General features: G+C 47.2%; 1 protein-coding gene across 1 annotated transcript in view; it reads left to right on the top strand.

Moving 5' to 3' along the window:
* The window catches only part of ADAMTS12 (ADAM metallopeptidase with thrombospondin type 1 motif 12), a 278,989-nt gene that overhangs the window by 196,524 nt on the left and 60,960 nt on the right, over positions 1-21,505 (top strand). The window contains exon 14 of the mRNA XM_074995694.1: positions 13,701-13,821. Coding sequence (XP_074851795.1) covers positions 13,701-13,821 — 121 coding nt within the window. The remainder of the gene's footprint in view (positions 1-13,700; positions 13,822-21,505) is intronic.

Here is a 21,505-nt window from a genome sequence, read left to right on the forward strand (position 1 = left end):
CACACACTCTCTGTCCAGAATTGGTAGTCTCAGGCTAACTTGATTAGTGCTGTTATGAAACCTGCATTTCCTTCTTGTGAAACTGCTTGAAATTTCCAAAAAGTTTCCCAGATGAAAAGGAGACCACTCCATTTTTACGACAGCCCAGCAAGGGAGGCCCAGCTTGCCCAGCATATTCAGTATCAATCTGGTTAGTGCACTTACCTGAATCTGGCAGAGCCAGGAACTTGAATAAGAGACAAGGTGAGTGAGGGAACAGCTTTAATTGAACCAGAGGGAGACACTGAGCTCTTCTTTAAGGGCTTAAATATGAGTTTCTTGTACCCAAGGCGAGTGCGATGACTGTCAGGCTGATGTCCCTGATTTGGACCAGAAATTCCATCCTGCACATCAGAAAATTTCCTAACCAGCCAGTTCTCACAAAATTTCAGTTTTGACATACTGATGTTTTCTGATCAAAAACAGATTTTTGTTTTAAAATCCCAATCAGCTCTAAGTTCCTATCCTCCAGCCTAATGTCTCTTCTAATTTCCTGAGGCAGATATCCACCAGGTAAATTCCTTACTTAAGTCCAGTAAAGTCTAAAATAAATGTTCGTAAACAGTAGAAATTTGCATATGGTACTTCAAACATCAACTTGTTCAGAAGATGGTACATGAACCTATTAAATTCCAAATTGTTCATACAAATATATATGATTGTTTTCAAGGACCGTTTTGTAGGTATTAAACATATTATCATAATTTGGTAGATTCACAGGTGTGTTTGAATTGGTATACTTGTGGCTATACGTTTTAATTCAGGCTAGAATTTTAGTTCACCCAACAAATACAATGAATTGAAGCCAGGATTATGTGATGAACAATATAATCTAGCAATTTCCAAGGACTGGAACAAACTATTAATAGATAACTAAAGTAGGCTTCCTCTATGAATGGTAGCACACTTCCATATAAAATCAGTACACAGAATACCCACTCAGGAAAACCTTTTCAAACATCTATCAAATAATATGGCAAAGTATTAGTTCCAGAAATCTAATATATATTGTATGGCTCTTGGGAAATGAATTTGAAAATACACTTAATTATCTGTGCAGAATTAATTCTACTGCTAAATACTAGATGGATGTTGTGGTTGCTAATCTGAAAAAGGAGTTCTTACATATTTCATATAAATTGTAAGCCCTGATCAAGAATTATTCAAGTTTTTTTTAATCAGAAATTTAAGGTACTGAAATGCATTTTAGCTACTGAATTTCTCACAGAAATACTTCTGATTTTTCTGGGGGGATTGGGGAGCTAAAATAATTCATGCTGTCCTGAAGTCAAATAAGAGGTAACAACAGTACCAAGGAACTGTGATCTTATATTTGTTACCCACATGTATCTGGTACATCTTGAGGCACAAGGCTAAAGACCAAGGCCAACACTTCTCAACCTAAGTACATAAGGCAGAGGCAGATAACATACGGCCCATCAGCTGGATCCATCACATCAAGCCTTTTAATTGAGCCCATGGCCTACTCCTGCGGCACAGAGCAGCAACTCTCCAAGCAGCTGGCTGACCTCTGTGGCTCTGTACATAGGGGAGGGGAGGAGGGCTTTGCATGCCCCTCTTCCTACCCTCAGCAATGGGAATGGAGAGATTTTGCTGGGGAAGGGGCAGTGCACAAACCCCACCCCCAACTCAGAGGCACTTGGAACACTCAGCTGCTTTGAGCAGTCTGGGGCCACCAGCAAGCAGAGAAGCCTGCCTGAGAGTGCTGCTGGCTAGGGGTGCTTAGGTAACTGCTTTCTAGCCAAAGCCTGCCCCTGGCACCCTATCCCCCATGCCTCACCTCCCTTCCAGATCCTGCACCCCTTCCGACATCCCTCCCCCAGGCCAGAAACCTCTCCTGCACCTGTACCACCCACTGGACCCTGAACTCCAATCCCCTGCCCCAGGTCACCACCCAACCCCTCTGCACCCTTCTCGCCCTGCCCCAAAGCCACATGTCACAACTCCCTCTCAAACTCTGTACACCTTCCTACATCTCTCCCCCAGGCCAGAAACCTCTTCTGTACCCAGACCCCATCCTGGACCCTGCACCCCAATATTCTACCAAGGTCACAACATCCTCCGTCACCCAAACTTCTGCTTAGACCCCTCCACCCTCTCCTTCATACCAGTCCCTTACCCTGAGCTCCTTTCTGCATCCAACCTCCATCCCAGACCCTGCACCTCCTCCATACAAAAGTGCAGCCCTTGACCACTTAGCAAAACCTTGGAGTGGGCGCCTCATCAAAAATCATTGCTCATGCTCACCTAAGACCAGACAGTTTGTAAGGTGTAACTGCTCCACTCCAGGTGTGCTCTAGTTTTGGTGTAATGAGGAGGGCAGGGCAGCTCTCTGGAGTTATAAATCAGAAACAGCCCAAAGGCAATGGAGAGTCTGGAGTCCTGAGAGTGCAGAGGCCTAAGAAGAAGAGTAGAGCTGAGCTGAGAGCTGTAAGGAGAGGATGTCACTGAAGAAGGGAACAGTGAGAGTTGGCTACTTGAGCAGTGGAGCCATATAAGGCTGGTGAAAGTGAAAGATGGTTGGGAGGGCTGTATCCAGGCTGAAGAACCACAGCCAGACAGGACTGAAGAGTGAGAGCAGCAGTGGGATGCCTGCAGGATGTCTAGAAGGGGAAGCTTGAGAGGGCTGAGAGCAGGGGGATTGATGGAGGGGGTGAGTTCATGGATATTTGTAACCAAGAATTACAACTAGACCTGAGAATGGAATGGAAAAGATAGAGCAGTTGAGGTCACAGTGAGATGCAGAGGGGACCGATGCAGGGATGGGGTGGGTGGCACCAGCACATTACCCTGCCCCTCCCCACCCAACCCTACTTTGCCCATGCCCCACCTTCCCTCCAACTCTGCTCCACCCCTGCCTAGCATTTCTGGTACATTCTGGCTCCCTACCCCACTAGGCGAGGCCTAGGAGTAGCACAAGCTTCTCGTGCTGAACCACTCCGGGGAGGCCCCCACACTCTTTGGAAGCACTTTGGCGCTGATGGTGAGTGGGGGGCCTTGTGACACTCAGGGAGGTGTGTGTGACCCCATGTTCACTCCCCACGCATTGCCTATGGTGAGGCACGGTGAGAGGCAACGAGCATCATACTTGAGATCTGCAGTGTGGTAAGATGCTGGAGCTGTATTTGATGTGCTGGTGGACTATAGGTCTTGAAGGAGAGAATGTGGACTGCACCAGGAAATTCTGGTTTGTGGTTATTGGCCCTTTGGTAATACATTAACCCTGCAGAGAACTATGTAAGTGTGTGCATACCCCAGAAGAAAGGGAAAACTGAAGCAGATCATGGTTTGGCCTGCCAGGGCAAGGCATCCCACCAAGGGGCTGCCTTCTCCCACTCCTCCACCCACGTATTAGGCACCTGAATAAAAAGCTTACCTGATTTTACTGTGAATACACAACTCCCATGGAAAACATGGCTCCAGGTGTCTAAATTTAAGCAGCTACTGTTGAAAAAAATGTTGAAAGCTCTTCCAGCCATCTTGGTAGAGGCAGTATCTCATACAAACCCACAACAGCGTTTGGTGCTGAGATCACAGCAATTTGCTGACAAGTCCTGATATGCACTGTTTATCCAACATGCCCTATGTCACTGATGTTCCAAAGTCCCAGTCATGCTGTGGCTTCCAGTGAAGTCATGGAAATGTGATGTCAGTAATTTATTTGTGCTGATTCAGAAACAATAGTGCCAGCATCACCCACTCATTTGTCAGCTCCTCGTTGAAGCTTCTGTGTCCTCAACCTGTGCTTACAAGTAAGATGTCCTCCTTGAACAGATGACTTCCTTCAGATTTCTCCTGAAGTTCCATCTCTGCTGTGATGCCTACGAACAAACAATAATTGCTTGGGTGGAAGATGGGGAGAACGGACATTTTATTTTTCATAGTTACTTAGAAATGGCAACTATATTTCACACTTACATATATTGAACTGTGTTCCCCTACTGCCAAACTTCATACACTTTTCTTTGTGGGTTATAAACTGCATGGAGCAGACTTCCCATTTATTTATACATTAAAAGCTCTGTTATCTGGCAAGTTGAGGGAATAAGAGGTACAAATATACTGGCTAAAAAAGAGGGTAGGGCCAGACATGAGGGTTCAGGGTGCAAGAGAGGGATCTGGGTTGGGTGAAGGGGTTGGGTGCAGGTTAGGGTGAGGGCTCCAGCTGGAGGTGGCACCAAAGATGGGAAGTATGGAGTGCAAGAGGGGACTCCAGGCTGGGGTCAAGGTGTTCAGAGTGTAAGAAGGAATGTGGCATTTGAACTCTGGGAGAGAGTTTGAATGCAGGAGGGGACTCAGTGTTGAGGATTGGGACAAGGGTGATGATGCAGGGTGTAGATTCTGGGAGGACTTGAGGTGCATGAGGGGCTTAGAATATGGGGTGGGGTGCTAGGTTTTGGGATCCCAAATCTGGGTGGAGCTCACATTGGGCAGCCCCCTGCAAGCAGGGTCATGTTTGCCTCTCTGCAAGGTGAGGTGTATTTAGGTGGCAATTGTGGGCTGCCTCCATCTGAGGGTACTGCCCCAGGAACAACCAATGGGAGCTGTGGAACCAGCACTCAGAGTGGGGTGGGGCCACACACAGGGCTCCTGCCAGTGGCAACTGGTGAGGGCAGTTCTGGAGGGGCACATGACTGGTGCCCCTCTCAGTTGCCCTCCACCCCAAACCTTGACCCCTCCCCACCCTTGCTATGCCCCCACTGCCACTTCTGGTGAGTGTAGAGATGGTCTTGTCCCTCCCCTGGAGCAGTGCAGCCCAAGCCCAGTGCAAGCTAGAGCAAGGCTATGAACCCAACTTTCAAAGAAGACCAGAAATGCAGGTTTATTGAGCTTTTCAGCTGGTATCATGCTGGGTAACTTAGATTTTATTGCATAATTACACATAGTTATGTATGTATGTACAGTATGTACTAGGTACACAGTGTGTACATAGTGCTTTTTATCAGTAGCGATCAAAACACTTCTTAATTTTTAATGTTCTTGATACCCCAGTGGGATAGGTATAAGTATTATTAAAGAGCCTATCGCAATGGGCTCTGACCCTTATTGGAACACCTGGGTGCTACTGGAACCTACACATCTATTGATTACTTATTATTTATTATTGATTTATTAAGGAAAATGCATTGTCACCATACTAGATGTACATGAGGTGAACAAATATGTGAGCTTTCTGGATTTGGGTACGAAAAGGGATTTGACTCAATCAAATATGAGTCATTATCAGTAATGAAGTGTTTGGTTGGCTTTGTGATAATCCACTACAAAAAGGATAGGTGGGGATTTTGCTTCTATCCTTACAGAGATTTAGACTTAGTCTGCATAGATTCAGCTAAAATATTCTGTCTCCCTTCAAACCATACTCAGTCAGCCAAGAGAACAGGTTGTTCTTTTTTTTTAACAGTAATTTAAAAAGTATTATTAATAGCTTCATGTTGTAGGACAAAGAAGACTGTGCAGAGAGGAAAAGGAAACTAGCTTTGCTTTTTGGTTTTTTTTTTTTTTTTAATTTTATCTTTTGTTCTGTTTTTGGTTTTAACTTGACAGCCCTCAGGTAGCAGGTTTCTGTATCACTGTAGTAACACAATTCTTTAATGCTACAGCCTCCCCATTTTACCCTTCTGCTGCCAAGCCAATTGGGCATCAATTCATCGTGGGCTAAACATGTAGCAAGATACAGTAAACCCTCAAGAAAAGCATTTTTGATTTGCAGAATGTGAGTTAAGTGCAAATCAAAAGCTTGGCTCCCCCAGCTGGGAGAGCCCAGTGGGGACACAGCTGCTTGCAAGCAGGGTGCAAGCAACTGTGTGCCCCCCAGCTGTGGGAAGCTGGGGGCCACGTGGCTGCCCCCAACACTTCCCCTAGCTGCGGGAAGCCGGTAGCTGGAGCCAGCGGCTGTGCCTCTTCTCCCAGCCAAGGGAAGCGGGTGGCTGGAACAGCTGTGGAGCACTGCTGCTTCCCGGCTTCTCCCACCAAAGGGAAACCAGGAAGCAGCAGAGCTCTGCAGAGGCTCCAGCTACCCGCTCCCGCAGCCAGGGGAATTCCAGGGTTCTCTCCAACCCTCCACCCGATTTACATGAAATTTGATTTACGCGGAGGTTGCCTAGGATACAACCACAGTGTAAATCGAGGGATTACTGTAAATAGACACATCTGGATTTGTCTCTCTCCCCATTCAGGACAATACCATAGCCACGCTGACTGGATCATTAGTTCCTTGCTGGAGCAGCCGTAGGAGACATAAGTGAAAGGAGACGCTTTAAAGGCTCAATGTGCTGCCCTAGCCACGGTGGAAGTTCAGTTTGGTTTTGTGACCACACGTCACAGCTAGTGAAAGGAAGGGTTTTTCTTTTTGGCCTCCTGCTGCCAGGCTCACATGCAGGTCTCTCCTTGCGGAAGTGGTAGCAGGCGATAAAAGGAAAACACTCCAGGTAGTTTACCTTTTAGACACTGAGCCGCAGGAAATTAAACTGTTTTTCCTTCATTTAGAAAGGCTTTCAAATTAGCCACATGTCCCTATAATTATGCACCTTGTGCCATGTGGTAAGGCAAATAATAAAATAGTGAAATTAAACATCAAGGACTGAACTCTGATGTGTGTCAAAGTAGCATGTGCCACTGGGCACGAAGGTGATTTCATAAAACAATTTGTCCTTCGCTGGGGCTGGTTGAGAGCTAATTTGCCTAGCCACACAATATAGAGCAGCGTCGGGACTGCTTAGAGTTACGCCATTTTGGTGCGTCCCTCTAAGAGCTGCTATGCTAGATGAAGAACTGTTGAAGCACAGAGCCTTCTGGACATATTCCCAATCATTTTTGCCCATCTTTGGTTCACTGCTTATGCTGGGTGACAAGGTGCCAGCCAAGGATTCCAATCTGGTCACAACCCAAACTCCTCCAGCCCCTCCTGCAGCAGGTCGTAACCCCTTCCCAGATGGTACACCCACTCCTGCACTCCACCTCTAGGTCAGACTCCTCTCCTGCATCCAGTACCCTAATCCCCTGCCCCAGGTCATAACCCCCACCTTTACCCGAACTACCTCCTATTCCTCACACCTCCCATTGAAACCCAGTGCCCCACTCTGATCTCTCTTCTGTACCCAACCTCCATCCTGATTCCTGCACCTCTTCCTTAAGGTCATAAAAGAGCGTGGCCCTTGACCACTTACCAAATTCTTGGAGAGAGCCCTCCCCCCAGCAAAAATTATCACCCACCCCTGAACACATGCCATAAACTGACCTCACTTGGAATGTAGCAGTTATAACATAGCAGCTAAGTGGCAGCTATAAAGGAAGTTGTACCTTCAGTAGCTGAAATTTCAAAACCTATCATGAAGATATCAGTCTGGCAGAATTAGGAGAGGATGGGACATTTGAAGAGGAGTAAAAACCTGAAGGCTCATTTGATGAGAGGCAGAAAATTGGCTGCTTTGACATAACTATCTGGAGCTGTGAGCTGCATCTGTAGTGACAGAGAAATCTGGATCGTGGGCTTTTTAGCATGATAACTGAGAGGGCACAGGAATTCCATTGGTGTTACAATAGCTGACAGAAATGTCTGATGTCTGACTGTGAGCTGAGAGAGTAAAGAAAGCTCTCAAGGCCTTGGAGAGACCCAGTGCAGAATTCATTAAGCCCAGAAAAGAGGCAACAGGCTGTGGAATTATGCCTCCCTCCCACTCAGAGAGGAGAAAGAATTTTTGTCTCTGTTAAAGGCATTTTGAGGACTTTTAGTTGTGACAGCTGTGAGCCCTGAAAGGGTGGACTTCTACCTCTCTGTAGAACTGACAGACAGAAATCTCTACAGCACCATAGCAGCTGTGGGCAGGGGGTGCTAGCTCAGTGAGGAAGCAGCTTCCTGTATCTGGTCATGAGGGGAACTTGGCAGTGAATGAACTCAGTCACCAAAGATGGTGTTAGAGAAGGTAGCAAGTACCACAACTGAAAGGGTATTTTACATGAATACAATAAGAGAAAACACAGTGAAATTACCATAATCTATTTTAATTGGTAGGTATGGAAGGTCTCTCTGGCTGCCTTAAGAAAAATAATTTTAAAGCATTTATTGTCACCAAAGCATGCTGGAAATGGGCTTACATTTTGTAACTCAGCCCAACTTGTTTAATTCCAATCAGCATTTGAGAGCCTGCTGCTGGTAGAGTTTGCTGGAAAGCGACAGAATTTGTGGCAGGACCCGGAGAATCTAAAACATGGTTTCTATGAGGCTGAAGCATACGGGGGAGGGGGTGAAGCCTCAAGCACCAGTGCCACAAGAATTATCCTATGATAGCTGAGCGCTGAGGACAAACAAGGTGTGAGGTGACTCTTGTTGTGATTTTTAAAAATGGTGCAGCCAGAGCTTCTTCCAGAACATTCATCTGGTTGGGCAGGCAGTGGAGGAGAGTCTGCCAATAACTTGTCCTCTCTGTTCTGTGTTTTGCACATCCAAAGACACCCGGAACCACTTTTATTGCTGGGATGGACAATAGCACCATCCATGCTCCTTTCTCTGATGGGAAAGGCATACTTCTTCATTTTGGAAGAATTTGAATAAACCCATTGCAACTTCTCTTGGCATCCTCTCACAACACAGTGTTAGAATTTCATGATGTGAAACAAATACTTGTTTTTCAAAGGATGCTTTTAAACAGAATGTATAAATTCTGAGTAGTGATAGGACAGGGCTACTGCAGATGCTCACATACCACATAGATGAACACGAGGCAGATAGATCAGACAGGAATAAATGCTATTGAGCATAACACTCTCTATTTGTGTGTCCCCAAGGAAGCTATTGCAATGGAAAATTCACTTTGTAGTGCTTTGGCTGATAGTATTTAAATTTAATTAAAGTTAAACATTAAAAAAATACAGAATAAATTTCAGTATTGGGCAAAATGTCCCCACTCTGTCAAGTAAAACTGATCTTGGTTTATTTCTATTAGGGATAAATTTGGCCTATTTATCAGATTTTAAAATCTTTACAAAATTTTATTTGTTTATCTGAAAATGTGTCTGAAGCAGGACCATACTACAAAAGTAGTTCTGTTTCTATTTGCAGGCAATACCACATTAAGATTGAAAGTACATATTAGCGGTACAGAGTGAACTGCATTGCTGGTTTATTGTAATTATTCCCCACAAACATTCTTAACCAAGGACAGTCAGAGTTAAGAACATAAGCGTGGCTGCACTAGTCAGACCAAAGGTCCATTTGGCCCAGTATTTCATCTTCTGAGAATGGCCAGTGCCAGTGTCCCAGAGGGAATACACAGAACAGGCATTCATCAAGTGATCTGTCCCATGCTGCTCAATGTCAGCTGCTGGAAAACAGAGGATAGAGACACCATCCCTGCTCATGTTGACTAGCCATTGATGGACCTATCCTCTATGAATATAACTCTTTTTTGAACCATGTTATATTCTTGGCTTTCACAACATCCTTTGGCAAAGCATTCAACTGTCAACCTGTGAATTGTGTGAAAAAATATTTCCTTTAGTTTGTTTTAAATCTACTGCCCGGTAATTTAATTTTGTGGTTGCTAGTTCTTGTGTTATGAGAAGGGGTAAATAACATTCTCTTATCTACTTTCTCTGCACCAGTCATGATTTTATTGACCCCAATCATGTCCCACTTTAGTCGTCTCCTTTCCAAGCTAAGAAGTCCCAGTGTTGTTAATTTCGCCTCATATAGAGGTCATTTCAAATCCCTAATCATCTTTGTTGCCCTTTTCTGAACCTTTTCCAATTACAATGTATCTTTTAAAGAAATCCAGGCACATTAAGTTACAGTTAGGGTGCCCAAAATGCTCTCAATGCTGCCTGAAGTTGACATGCTCAGGAAATTAGCTGCCATATCCCATTGTTCTTATTGGGCTTGAGGTGGCCAGGAAAAAAAAAAAGTCTCTCCACGCCAAGGCCCAATGAAGGGCGAATTATTCATAATTTCTCACTGGAGGGGAAGAATGAAAAAGTACAACCAGCCTCCCCAGTATTCATTTTGTGCCCAGAGGGGAGGTGCTGTAATTCTGGGGGGAGTATACACTATTCTGCCAACATAAAGAGGTTAGATCCTTGTTGTAGGTGCCATCAGCCCCCCTGTAATGATGACATCTGACGGAGGTAGTGAAGCACTATTGATAACATTTGTTCAAATTACTTGTAACAATGGCACAAAATTTCCAGTAACAACTTAGGCTGTGTCTACACTAGCTCCCAACTTCAAAGTGCCAGCTTGCGTGTAGCCACGGCTAACCTGCAGGTACTTCAGGAGTAAAGGGACTTCGAAGTACCCCCAGGGTAGCCATGGTTACATGCAAGCTGTCACTTACAAGTTTGCTGCTCCGAAGTTGCTGCAGGGGAGAATTAGCTTAATGAAGTGCTGCATATGCACCACAGCACTTAATTAGTAAGCTCCTGACACCCTACTTACATGCTCCCTTCAAAGCTGGGAGCTAGCGTAGACACAGCCTTACACAGAGAAAGAACGAGTCTTCTCTACAGCATTAATTAAAAGCCAGTTGGCTTTTAGCTGCACTAACCTCCAGAGATCTGTGGTTGGAGTCTGCCTGTGGTTGGTTTCACATGGTTTAGGTGGCAGGCTCTGCATCTTGAAAAATAATTATCCTCACAAAATAAAAGGTGAATGTTACATGAAGTCACAGTTCTTGAGGTAACTACACCTTTAAACCCTTTGTGTACTCTGATCAGGTACCATACTTAAGTCTTGGGCTTCTATCATGTTTTCCCTACAGAGGAATTTACAATCCAGTCCCCCTGAACTTGGGCTTGACGCGTTAGCTATGCAGAGTTTACTGTGATTATTCAGCAGGTCTGATTAACTTCAGGCTCAGACCTGCAGTCTTGTTCTCTCAGGGGCAATGACAGGGTACATCTGCACAGCAGCCTTATTTTAAAATAAGTTATTCCGGAATAATTGATTTCAAAATAGGGCTGCTACACACAAAAGGCTGTCAGAAAGAAGGGGGTGCTTTTGAAAGCGGGGTTTCCTTTCAAATGAACCCCGTCTACACAGCTGTTTTGCATTTCAAAAGCAGCTCCTCTGGAACAGCGAGTGGCCAGTGTTATGCAAAGGAGGCACAGAATATTCAAATTAGTGACTCATATGCATTTTTGGTCTGATGCTTTTGCATGTCCCTTTTGAAAGGGAGGGTGCTGTGTAGTCATAGCCTTATAGCTATTTTGAAATAAGCACTATCCTGCATCTTAGGTATTTCAAAAGAGTTATTTAGAAATAGGAGCTACTCCTCCTGCAATAAGGTTTAACAATTTTGAAAAACCAACCCCAGTGACCAGGCAGATTTCATGAAGTAAAGTGTGATTTATTCAGAATAAGAAAACATGACGAACCTATACTGAAGAACAATAAACCATTTATATGCAACTCTGATATAGCAGGCAGTCACTCATCGTCTACATGGAGACCCTCGTAGGGTTAAAATACTGAGGGTTCTTTCTTCAGGGCCTCTGTCTTGATCCTAGTTTCACATCAGTTCTTGATCTCCCATGAGTGTCCTCTTTCCTAGATCATGGCTGTCTCTTTATACGGTTTCCATTTCTTTGTCTGTGTGGCTTCTTGAATCATATCAAACTGCTTTATGTTATTCCCTCCAGAGGGTGAACATTCGAGACTTGTCACCCCCAGTGGCTTAAATTCCTGCAGGAAATATCCTTTATTTGATCTGTTGAGCCAGTGATTAGCCAACCTACAAAATTACACATAGCATTTATGAATTTGATACTGTAGCCTTTGAATAATCCATGGCTCCTTAGCATCTGCCATATCTCAACACTGGTGTTCTAATAGTCCACGTTTCCAAAAAATTGCATATATCATATGTTACATTCTACCTTTTCTTTAGTCCCAAAGTCTGAGATAATCCATTTCAAATGATTTAATGAATATATTTATTTTAGGATCCTTTTCCTGTGGCTACTAGAAGTATAGGTCACCTTGCATCTGAGCTTAATTCCATACAAGGGAAAGAAGTTCCAGTTCTTTGAACCTGTCCTGCTCTGTGCTTCCTCAATGTGGATCTAAAGCACCTGAGACTGTTCTAAGACTGGAATATCAACCTAAGGAACCATATATAGCGAGATGATGGGCTGTGTGTAGTTATACCAAACCTGACCCCCATATCCTCTGACTTGCTCCCCAATGTTGGGGAGGTGTAGAGGTTGCCTTCACCAGTGTAAAGCTTGTTGCCAGCAGAGATTTCATCCCCGTCAACAGTTTTCTCTGTTATGCGCCTACAACCAGAATCCAGTACTCTGGTACTGCCTGACTGACACACAGAACCTGAATCAGAAACCAGAATCTGAGCTACCATTTCTAGAGCTGTTCTGAGGCCAGGATTGCATAAACTTAGTGTGTTCTACAACCAAATCCCCAAAACAGACTACACTACTACTAAGTATCAATGTTGGTACAAGTTCCAAGCAATCAGTATGTCTTTCAGGTCTGGCAAAGATATTCGTGCCAGTGATATATTTGCAAAGGTTGCTAGATACAATATTGGTGTGCTAACACTGCTACTTTTTAGTTCAATTGGCAAAGTACTTGCTTGGGAAACCTAGGACATCTGTATGCCATATAACAATAGAGAAAAATAGAGGACATGCTAGGCAATTCATGTTAATTGAGAGGTATGTATCTGGGAGGTTGCCAGATATTCAAATATGCTGGGTGGTGGAAATCCCTAACATGGCTCCATATCTGCCTTCAGGGAGCTCGCGTCCCACTCCTGCTGCAGTGTGGTGGTCTCACTTGGCTCCTTCTTCTCGGCCTCATGATAGGCTGGCAGCTCCTCCCACTTGTGGCTCGGATGCTGTGGCATCTCCTCCTTCCTCCAGCTGCATCACCAATCTGCTTTCCCAGCACCTCCATCTGGGCAGCCCACAGCAGGGCCTCGCTATGCCGCCCCTGCTTCTGTCATGCCTGGTGGGGCTTTCCCTCCTCTGAGGACAGAATATTGCTCTCCGGCTGCTGCTGGCTTCAGCACCACTGTGTACCCAAGAGCACTCGTGGTGGCCTCTGGGGCCCCACACCGGCTGGAGCACCCTGTCCTGCTTAGATAACTCAGTGTTTCCCCTCAGCAGGGCTGCCATGTCCCAGGCGCCCCATCACCAGGGGCCGCCCGTCATGCACTGCTCCCCGGGTGGTGGCTGGATTCTGCTCCTTGTATGACCAATGGGTAGGAGAGGAGGGAGACAGGGAGGGACCTGTGAGTGGTGCAGCCCCCTGAAGGAAGAGGCCTAGGCACCGGGAAGGCACCTGGTGCAATTTGCTTGAGATTTTTGGTAGATTGAATACCTGTTAAAAGAGAGTTTACTGTATTAAAATAATGTCTTCTATTTATGATTTCATGGTTTATAGCAAGTACTGTGCAAATAATGGCCGTCACACTTGTACTTTATGTACAATATGTACTTTAACTTGATGTGGCATCTCTGATATTAAGTGTTTTTACACATAAAATATGTTGTATTCTATGAAATTAGTTTATTTCCTCTTCTGAAGCAGCTGATTAGAAGCTGGCACCGGAGTCAGTGATATGGGGAGTCTGGAGCAAATCACTATAGACAGAATATTTTTATTGAAAATCTTTCTCTTTTTTCAGGCTGTTGGCTGTGATTACAAGATAAATTCCAATGCAACTGAAGATCGATGTGGAGTTTGCCTAGGAGATGGATCTGCTTGTCTGACAGTGAAGATGATGTTCAATCAAAGTGAAGGATTAGGTAAACAGGGGCTTTTACATATTTCTCTTGCTGAGACCGGTTCTGCAAATAACAATGCTTGGAAATGTCTTCTCATATCAAGTCAAGGAATAATCTGAACAGCAAATTATCAATGGAGGCTTCTAGTCTGTTTGGAATCAAAGACAATTCTTTAGCCTATACTGTGAAATGGTTTTAAGTGCCCCTTGACCAGTTAAAGGCCAGTTGTGTCTTCTTGCTGTTGAGTGCAATAACCCAGGTAATAAAGAGTCAGCAGGCTCATTTTCAGAAAGTAAGTAATTAACCTCCTTAGAAAAAATGGGACAAATTATTGGATGCTAAGGAGGACCCAGAATGCTTCCCAACGAGCAACTTGGGGATTTGTTGCCTGGATAGCCATATATCAAGTTTATGTCAGTTTTATCTACCTGCTCACAGCCCGTTCCCACACACAGCTAGCAGGAAAGGGCATCACTGGGATGAGCTCAGGGTAATGTAATGATCCACAGAGGATGCCTGGGGAGATCCCTGTATGCTCTTAGGATTGGGAGAAAGAAAGGTTAGCTGTACACCACCTTCCCCCATCCTCCTCTCCCTTGAATCCTGCACCTAGACCAGCACGGCTGGTCTAGATCCTCAGATTTGTTGTTAAAACACTTTCTAAGATGGTGATTAAATCAGTGAGATACATTATTGTTGTATTTACTGCTGGTGAAATATGATGCTGATAGTTTCCCAAATACATTAAAGCACTAGACTGAAGTGTAGCAGATTTCACTTCGAACATACAAACTTTTGAAAAACTTTCGTTTTATTTATGTTAACCTATTTATTATTAAAAGATCTTGCATGCATTATTAAAGGTACTTCGGGCTTCCAAAAGGTAATGGCCTTCAGAGTCTCTGATTAGCCTCAGGACAGGTACAACATGGGTATCAGTAAAGAAAGCTTCTCTGCACCACCCTGATCATATGCTTCGACTTGAGGTGGCAAGGACAGCATTTAGACATGAAAGGGTAGTTCACTTGCTAAACTCATTTAATCCTTTGCCCTTATCTGAGATTACGAACATTTATTATTATGGACTAAGGTAAAAAATATATTTATAAATTTATGCACAAAAGTCGCTGAAACTGGACTGAAACAACCAGGTCATTTCACACTGCAGTTGTCAAATGGAAAAGAGTAGAGATGGGGTTTTCAGAAGCCCTTAATTTGGACCAAAATCTCCCCATTAAAGTCAAAGATAAAAAATTCCCATTGAGCGAAATGGGAGCAGTGTTAGATCAGTTCTGACCACTTTTGAAAATCCCACCACCCACTTTAGGTCGCTACTAACCAGGGCTAGTTTTGATCCAGAGATAAAAAATTCAAAGATTCTGTGTTAAAGGTGCTGAAATGTTTTGCCCAGACCTCAGTGGCACTCAGATCTGTTTTATAGAAACAGAAGGGACCTCTAAGTCCAGTCCCTGGCACTCATGGCAAAACCAAGCACTATCTAGACCATGCCTGACAGGTCTTTGTCTAACTGGCTCTTAAAATCTCGAGAGATAGAGATGTCCGACCTAAATCTTCCTTCCTGCAATTTTAGCCTATTGCCTCTGGACTAGGTTATTTCAAAATAATGCTGCTAGACACAAAAATGCGTTTTGAAATGGCACATAGCTAGTTTGAAATTCATCATCTTTTCACAATAGAGCATATCTTAAAATAGAGCCATTGGGACAGATTATGGCTTCTTTTGAAGCAGGCTCTAAGGCAGTGGTTCTTAACCTTTACTGCAGCCTGCACCCCTTTGTTTCTCAAAACATGTTCTCACACCCCTTATCAAAAATCGTAAATGGAGATGGGGGGCCTATACAGTTAAATGCATATTAAATGTATGAAAAATAGTTTTATGTTATTACGCATCACAAATAATAGTACAGTAGGCATGCAAAAATATGCAAGTACTACCCAGAGATGTTGCAGAGTTTTTCTGTGGAACTAAACTGGAAATGACACTCCAACAGTTAGTGGCTAACTGAATTCATACATAGGTTTGGTGAAACAAAATATTTGTACTTACGTGCCTGTGCTTAATTTTGTGTGTTTGATGATTTACCTTCAAAAAATCTGGTATGGAAAGGGCATCGCACAACCCCAGGGGGTGCATGCACCCCAGGTTAAGAACCACTGCCCCAAGGGAATAGTCTCTGAGGGGTAGCCATGTTAGTCTGTAGCTTCACAAAAAACCCCAAGCAGTCCTGTAGCACCTTAAAGACTAACAATTTATTTATTAGGTAATGAGCTAATCTGAAGAAGAGGATCTTACCTACAGAAGTTTGTTACCTAATAGTTAGTCTTTAAGTTACTACAGTAACTAGCTACTAGGGTACTGACTGCATAAAAGACAACCTGTATTGGATGCCTGCTGGTAAAAGGCTGACACCTGTGTCATGCAGCCACCATATTTTCCAGATTCCTAAGCTGTATCTACACTAGCAGTTTTGTTCATATAATTTGTTACTTGGGGATGTGAAAAGAGCACATTGAGCAACATAAGTTACATCAGTGGAAGCACCAGTGTGGACAGTGCATTGTTGGTGGAAGACAGTCTTCTGCTGACATAGCATTGCTTCTCATTGGTTGTTTACTGTTGACAGCAGAGTGCTTTCCCCTTCTCATAAGGTGCATCTACACTAGCGTGTACCTTCGAAATTAGGATCGGAAGACCGAGCTCTTTTGAAAGAAGCTGGGGAGCCTCTACACTGACACGACGCTCTTTTGAAATTAATTTCAAAAGAACTCCCTCGTTCTTTCAAAGTCGATCCTCTGTTCCTGTTTGAAAGAGAGCAAGTGTAGATGCTCTGCGGATGCCCCATGGCCGCGATCACCTGGCAGGTGGCGGCACTGCCCCCAGCACAAGCGGAACTCTGTGCTCCAGCGCCCGGCTGCGTTTCAAGATGCAGGCTGCCAGAAGCCCTCAGGCAGGAAGCTGAGAGTGTGCAGGCAGCAGGGTGCCCACACTGCTGCCCAGCCATCCAGCAAGGGTCCAGCCCTCCTACCGGCCTCCCTGGCACCATGGCCAGCACCCCGGCCCCCACCCACACAGGGGCCCCCCAAGGACACCAGGGAGCCTGCCCAGGAGGGGAGGCAGCCCCCAAGCTCGGAGACCTCCTCACCCTCTGGGCAGATGAAGAGGTCCTGCAGCAGACAGGGGTCCAGCGCCAAAATGTGGCCATGTTCGAGCACCTCGCCAATGCCAAGGTCACCCCACCCGGACCCTGGACCAGGTGAGATCGAAAGTGAAGGAGCTCCGGAAGGCCTACTGTCCGGCTTGGGACACGGCCAGCTGGTCAGGGGCAGCACCCACCAGCTGTCTCTACTTTAAAGATCTTGACCCTTTAAAGATCTCCTTGGGCCCAAGGAGGCGGGACACCCAGATGTGTTCCTTGACACGGCGGACCCCCGACGGAACCGGAGCTGGAGGGGATGGGGAGTGCAGGGTAGGACTGCCCCAGACCTCCAGCCACCTGCAGGCAGCCACCACAGATCCCGGACACGAGCGATGATGAGGGCTCGAGCGAGGGGGCCCTTATCATCGAAGTCCCCTCAGGCCCATCCAGCCTGGCCCCATTGGATCACGCCTCATCCGAGCTCCTGGAGGGACCCACAGGTATGTACTGTGTACGCGAGTGGCCACAGAGCTGGGGGAGGGGGCACGCAATCATGCCCGGAGTGGCTGCAGCCCACCCACAGGGACATCAGCCCCATGGCACAGGCAGACCAGATGGCCCCACTGCCCCAGCCTCACAGGGCCGATGTGTGGCACTCAGCACCATACAGCAGAGAAAGTACCACAGGCCGCCAGGCTGCAGAGGGACTGAGGGGGACAGAGGAGAGCCAGCGCTCCCGCAGCCCAGACGGGGAACCCTGGGTGCAGTCCCTGCAGGACTGCCGGGATGGGGTGGCTGGGGTGGGGGGATTCAGGGGGTCCCTCACGTGGACTAATGGCTCATTCCTCTCCCCTTATGTCTCCACAGCTCCAGCTCCAGCAGCTGGACCGACCCCATGGCAGGCCCAGGGGGCCCTACCATGGAGGGCAAGGAGGAGCAGCCCAGGCCCCGGACGGGGATAGCATGGGGACGCCACAGGTCCCTCCGCCAGCACCACCAGCCCGGGGATGAGGAGGCAGGAGACACGGCCCACACAGGCGCCCTGAGGGAGCTGTTGGGCGTGAAGCAGGAGTGGCTTGCCATGGAGCGGCAGGCATGGGACTGGGTGGCATCCAACCTGGACGCCCTCACCCAGGCTGTGGTCCTCCACCTGGCCCCTGCTGCCTCTCCATCGCAGGCCACTCCTGCACCCACTCCTCCGTCGCCCCTCCACCATCCCCCACGCCTCCATCACCTGTGCGTCCCCTCCCCCAAGCATTCCCCCCATCCTCCTACCTCCCCCCACCCCGAGGAGGCTGACCTTGAGGCCCTGCTCCCTCCCCACTTTCCCCCAGCCAGCCTTGTCCGCCCGGCCCACACCCTACTGGCCAGGGCCAGCCAGCTGGAGGTCAAGCCCCTGCCCAGCACCACCCCCGTGCTGAGCCTGACACAGGTGTGGGAACCACGCCCAAGCTGTGCCCCTACCTCCGCATGCAGCCAGCCCTGGCCCAGCCCCGGCAGGGCCCCCAGCCCTGGGGAGGAAGGGGCAGGTGTGGGCAATGGGGCTCCCGGCCATTGAGCCCCATAGAGGGGTGAGGCCACCCTCCCATGTTTCCCTTTTCACCCTTCCACTTCCCATGTAAATAGTTCTCCCTTTTCACCCTCCCCCAACACATGGATATAGTTCCCCCTAGAAAAAGAGGAGCACTCTTCTTCGAAGTAAATAGTTTATTTTTATGGCTTAACCTGTGTCCCCCGTGCATGGGTACTGGTGGGTGTGCGTGTGTGTGCAGGGTGTGGGTGGAGAGGGAGCGTGCAGGTTGGGGGTGTTACCATGGCCCCTGATGGGGAGCTCCCGCCAGGGGATGAAGGTCCCCTCAGTCATATGAGGTCACAGCCCTGAGTTCCGGAAGACTCTCACATTGTGTGCGCAGCCGGACCAGCCCACCTAGATGTCCTGGAACTGGCCATTGGCATCGACCAGGGCCTGCAGGACCACCGAGTGGTAGCCCTTGTGATTCACGTAGGCCCTGCCGCTGTACTCCGGGGCCTGGATGGCGATGTGGGTGTCATGCAGGGCCCCGAAGCAGATGGGAAAGCCCAGCTCCTGGAATCCCTGGACGGCATTGTCCAGGTTCCTGACATGAACCAGCTGCCTCAGGAGCACCTTGTTGATCGCCTGGATGACCTGCAGGGCATAGGGGGGTGCACTCTTGAGCGTGGGGTGGGATGTGGTTTGCCTACCCGTGCCCATCCCCATCCCCTCCCCTGTTCCCATCCCCAGGGTGCCCACCCTTCTCCCTACGGTGCCCGTCACCAGGCTGCCCCTTGCCCCCCGCATGCAGTCTAGGTATGAGCTGGGCATGGCTTACTTTGATGAGGACAGCCCCAACAGTGGCTTTGCCCACCTTGAACTGGTGGCCGACAGATTGGTAATTGTCCGGGGTGGCCACCTTCCATAGGGCAATGGCCACCCTTTTGTGCAGGGGGGAGCGCCGGCCTCAGGTGTATGTTCTGGTGCTGGAGGACTGGGGCAAGCCAGTGGCACAGCACCAGAAATGTCCCCTTGGTCATCCTGAAGTTCTGTAGTCACCGGTTGTCACCCCAGTCTTCCAGCACCAGCCGGTCCCACCAGTCGCTGCATGTGGGGAAGCTCCATAGGTGGCAGATGACCCAGGGGACCAGCTGGGGACGTTGCTCCCTGAGGATGGTGTCCAGGAGGATGGTTATTGTGCTGGCCACCCGGAGCTGCTGCAGCACAGTGGCCAGGACTGTGGCCAGGGCTGCGATGGAGGGGGGTGCTGTTTGGGGTCCATGGAGGCCCGGGATGCCACCTCCAATGTCTGTCGCTCTTGCTCTCGCTCTGCCTGGGGACAGGGTTGCTGGCCCTCGGCTTGTGCAAGCTGAGGTACGGTGGCGGGGGCCCTTAAGAAGACGGCGGGCAGTGGCCCCAGAAGGGCTCATCTGCCATGCGACCCTGCCTGCAGCACTTCCTGGTCCTGCTCTTTCAAAAGAGCACCCTGGCGTGTGTAGACACACTCTTTCGAAATTGTGCTGGAGGCCTTTCGAAAGAATGGACCGAACCTTCAGTCCCTGCTGGTGTGCGTGAACACTCCTTTTTGAAAGACCATCTTTCAACCTTCTCTTTCAAAAGGCGTTCTTTTGAAACAGAAGTGTAATGTAGACGCAGCCAGAGAGTGGCTACACAGGACATCTTACAGCGGCACAGATGCCGCAGTATGACTGGGCAGCTGTAAGGTTTCTAGTGTAGACATTGCCCAAGATTACTTCTTTTTTAATGTATGTTTTTACCTCAGAAAACCATGAATCAAGTGTGACTGAAGCAGAGAGCTCTACTAATCTTCAGGTCCCCGTCACTGGGTCTCAGCCTGGGATTACTCAGGCTGGAGCTCTCCTGCCTCACCCTGCCCTTCCCTAGCACTGCTCTATCCCTGGTAGTTCACTGGCAGGCAATTGGGTCTCTCTCCTCCAGAGCTGGAGTAAGAGTATACCCCTCCTTACCAGGAACCCCTCTTATAAGGCACTAGCTGGACCCTGATTGGCTGTCACTAGCCTCACTGTAACTGGCTCCTAGGACAGCTCTCACCCATAGCTGTTTTAACCCTTTATATCCTGGAGCAGGGTGACAGAGCTAAACTCTCAGAATCTAGCAGAACTCCATGATGCATCTAAGACCCCCTCCACAAGGAGGAACTACAGTGAAGATGTCTAATAGGGCATACAAAGAGAAGACAAACACAAGGAACCCAACAGTGCCATTGATTATATTTAGATTCCTACTGAGGTTGTGAAGCCCAAGCAGTCCACAGAGCACGTATGTACTATGGTAAGAGCTTAATTTACACAACGAATCTTGCAGTGTCCCTACCCCGCCTCACTTCCTGCCACTCCCATGCCTCCCTGCCAAATCTAACTCCTGCTAGTGATACAGAGCAAGGTTAGCAGTTCTACGGCTAACTTGTATGCTTTTGAGAGTCTCTTTTCTTGTTTAGAAAAAGATACATATTGTTTTCATCCCACTGACACTGAAAATGGATGCTTTGCTATTGCAGACTTGGTAGCATCAGACTGTTTAAAATACTATTTGATTAAAATCTTTTAAGTTGTTATTTTAAAGTACCATCCACATGTGGCTTGCCTCTAAGGCAAATTAGTATCCAGTAAATTGATGATGCTTGAATATTTTACTGCCTTGGGTAATCAGATAACCTATTAACCCTCATATATGGTGTGATTCACATTACACACAGGCCCTGTCACCAGCAGAAGGTGCTGTTACTTAATTGGGTATTATAATCTCACCCAGCACATGTTAAAATGATCAATTAGTATTGTATTTTCATTCAGAAATTGTGTTCCGTGAGCTGCTCCACAGAGATCCATTATTTGTCTTTTAGTATTTGGTACAAGGCAGCTCATACACCTTTTCATCATTTCTTTTATTGACCTACTGAGGAAAACAAGTCTCTAATTAAGAGGAAGGGAGAAAAAGCTACCCAGAGCATAATGCTGAACAGCCATATTGAAATACCTTTTGGGTGAAATCC

This window comes from Carettochelys insculpta, chromosome 5 (assembly GCF_033958435.1).
Source record: "Carettochelys insculpta isolate YL-2023 chromosome 5, ASM3395843v1, whole genome shotgun sequence".
NCBI lineage: Eukaryota > Metazoa > Chordata > Testudines > Carettochelyidae > Carettochelys > Carettochelys insculpta.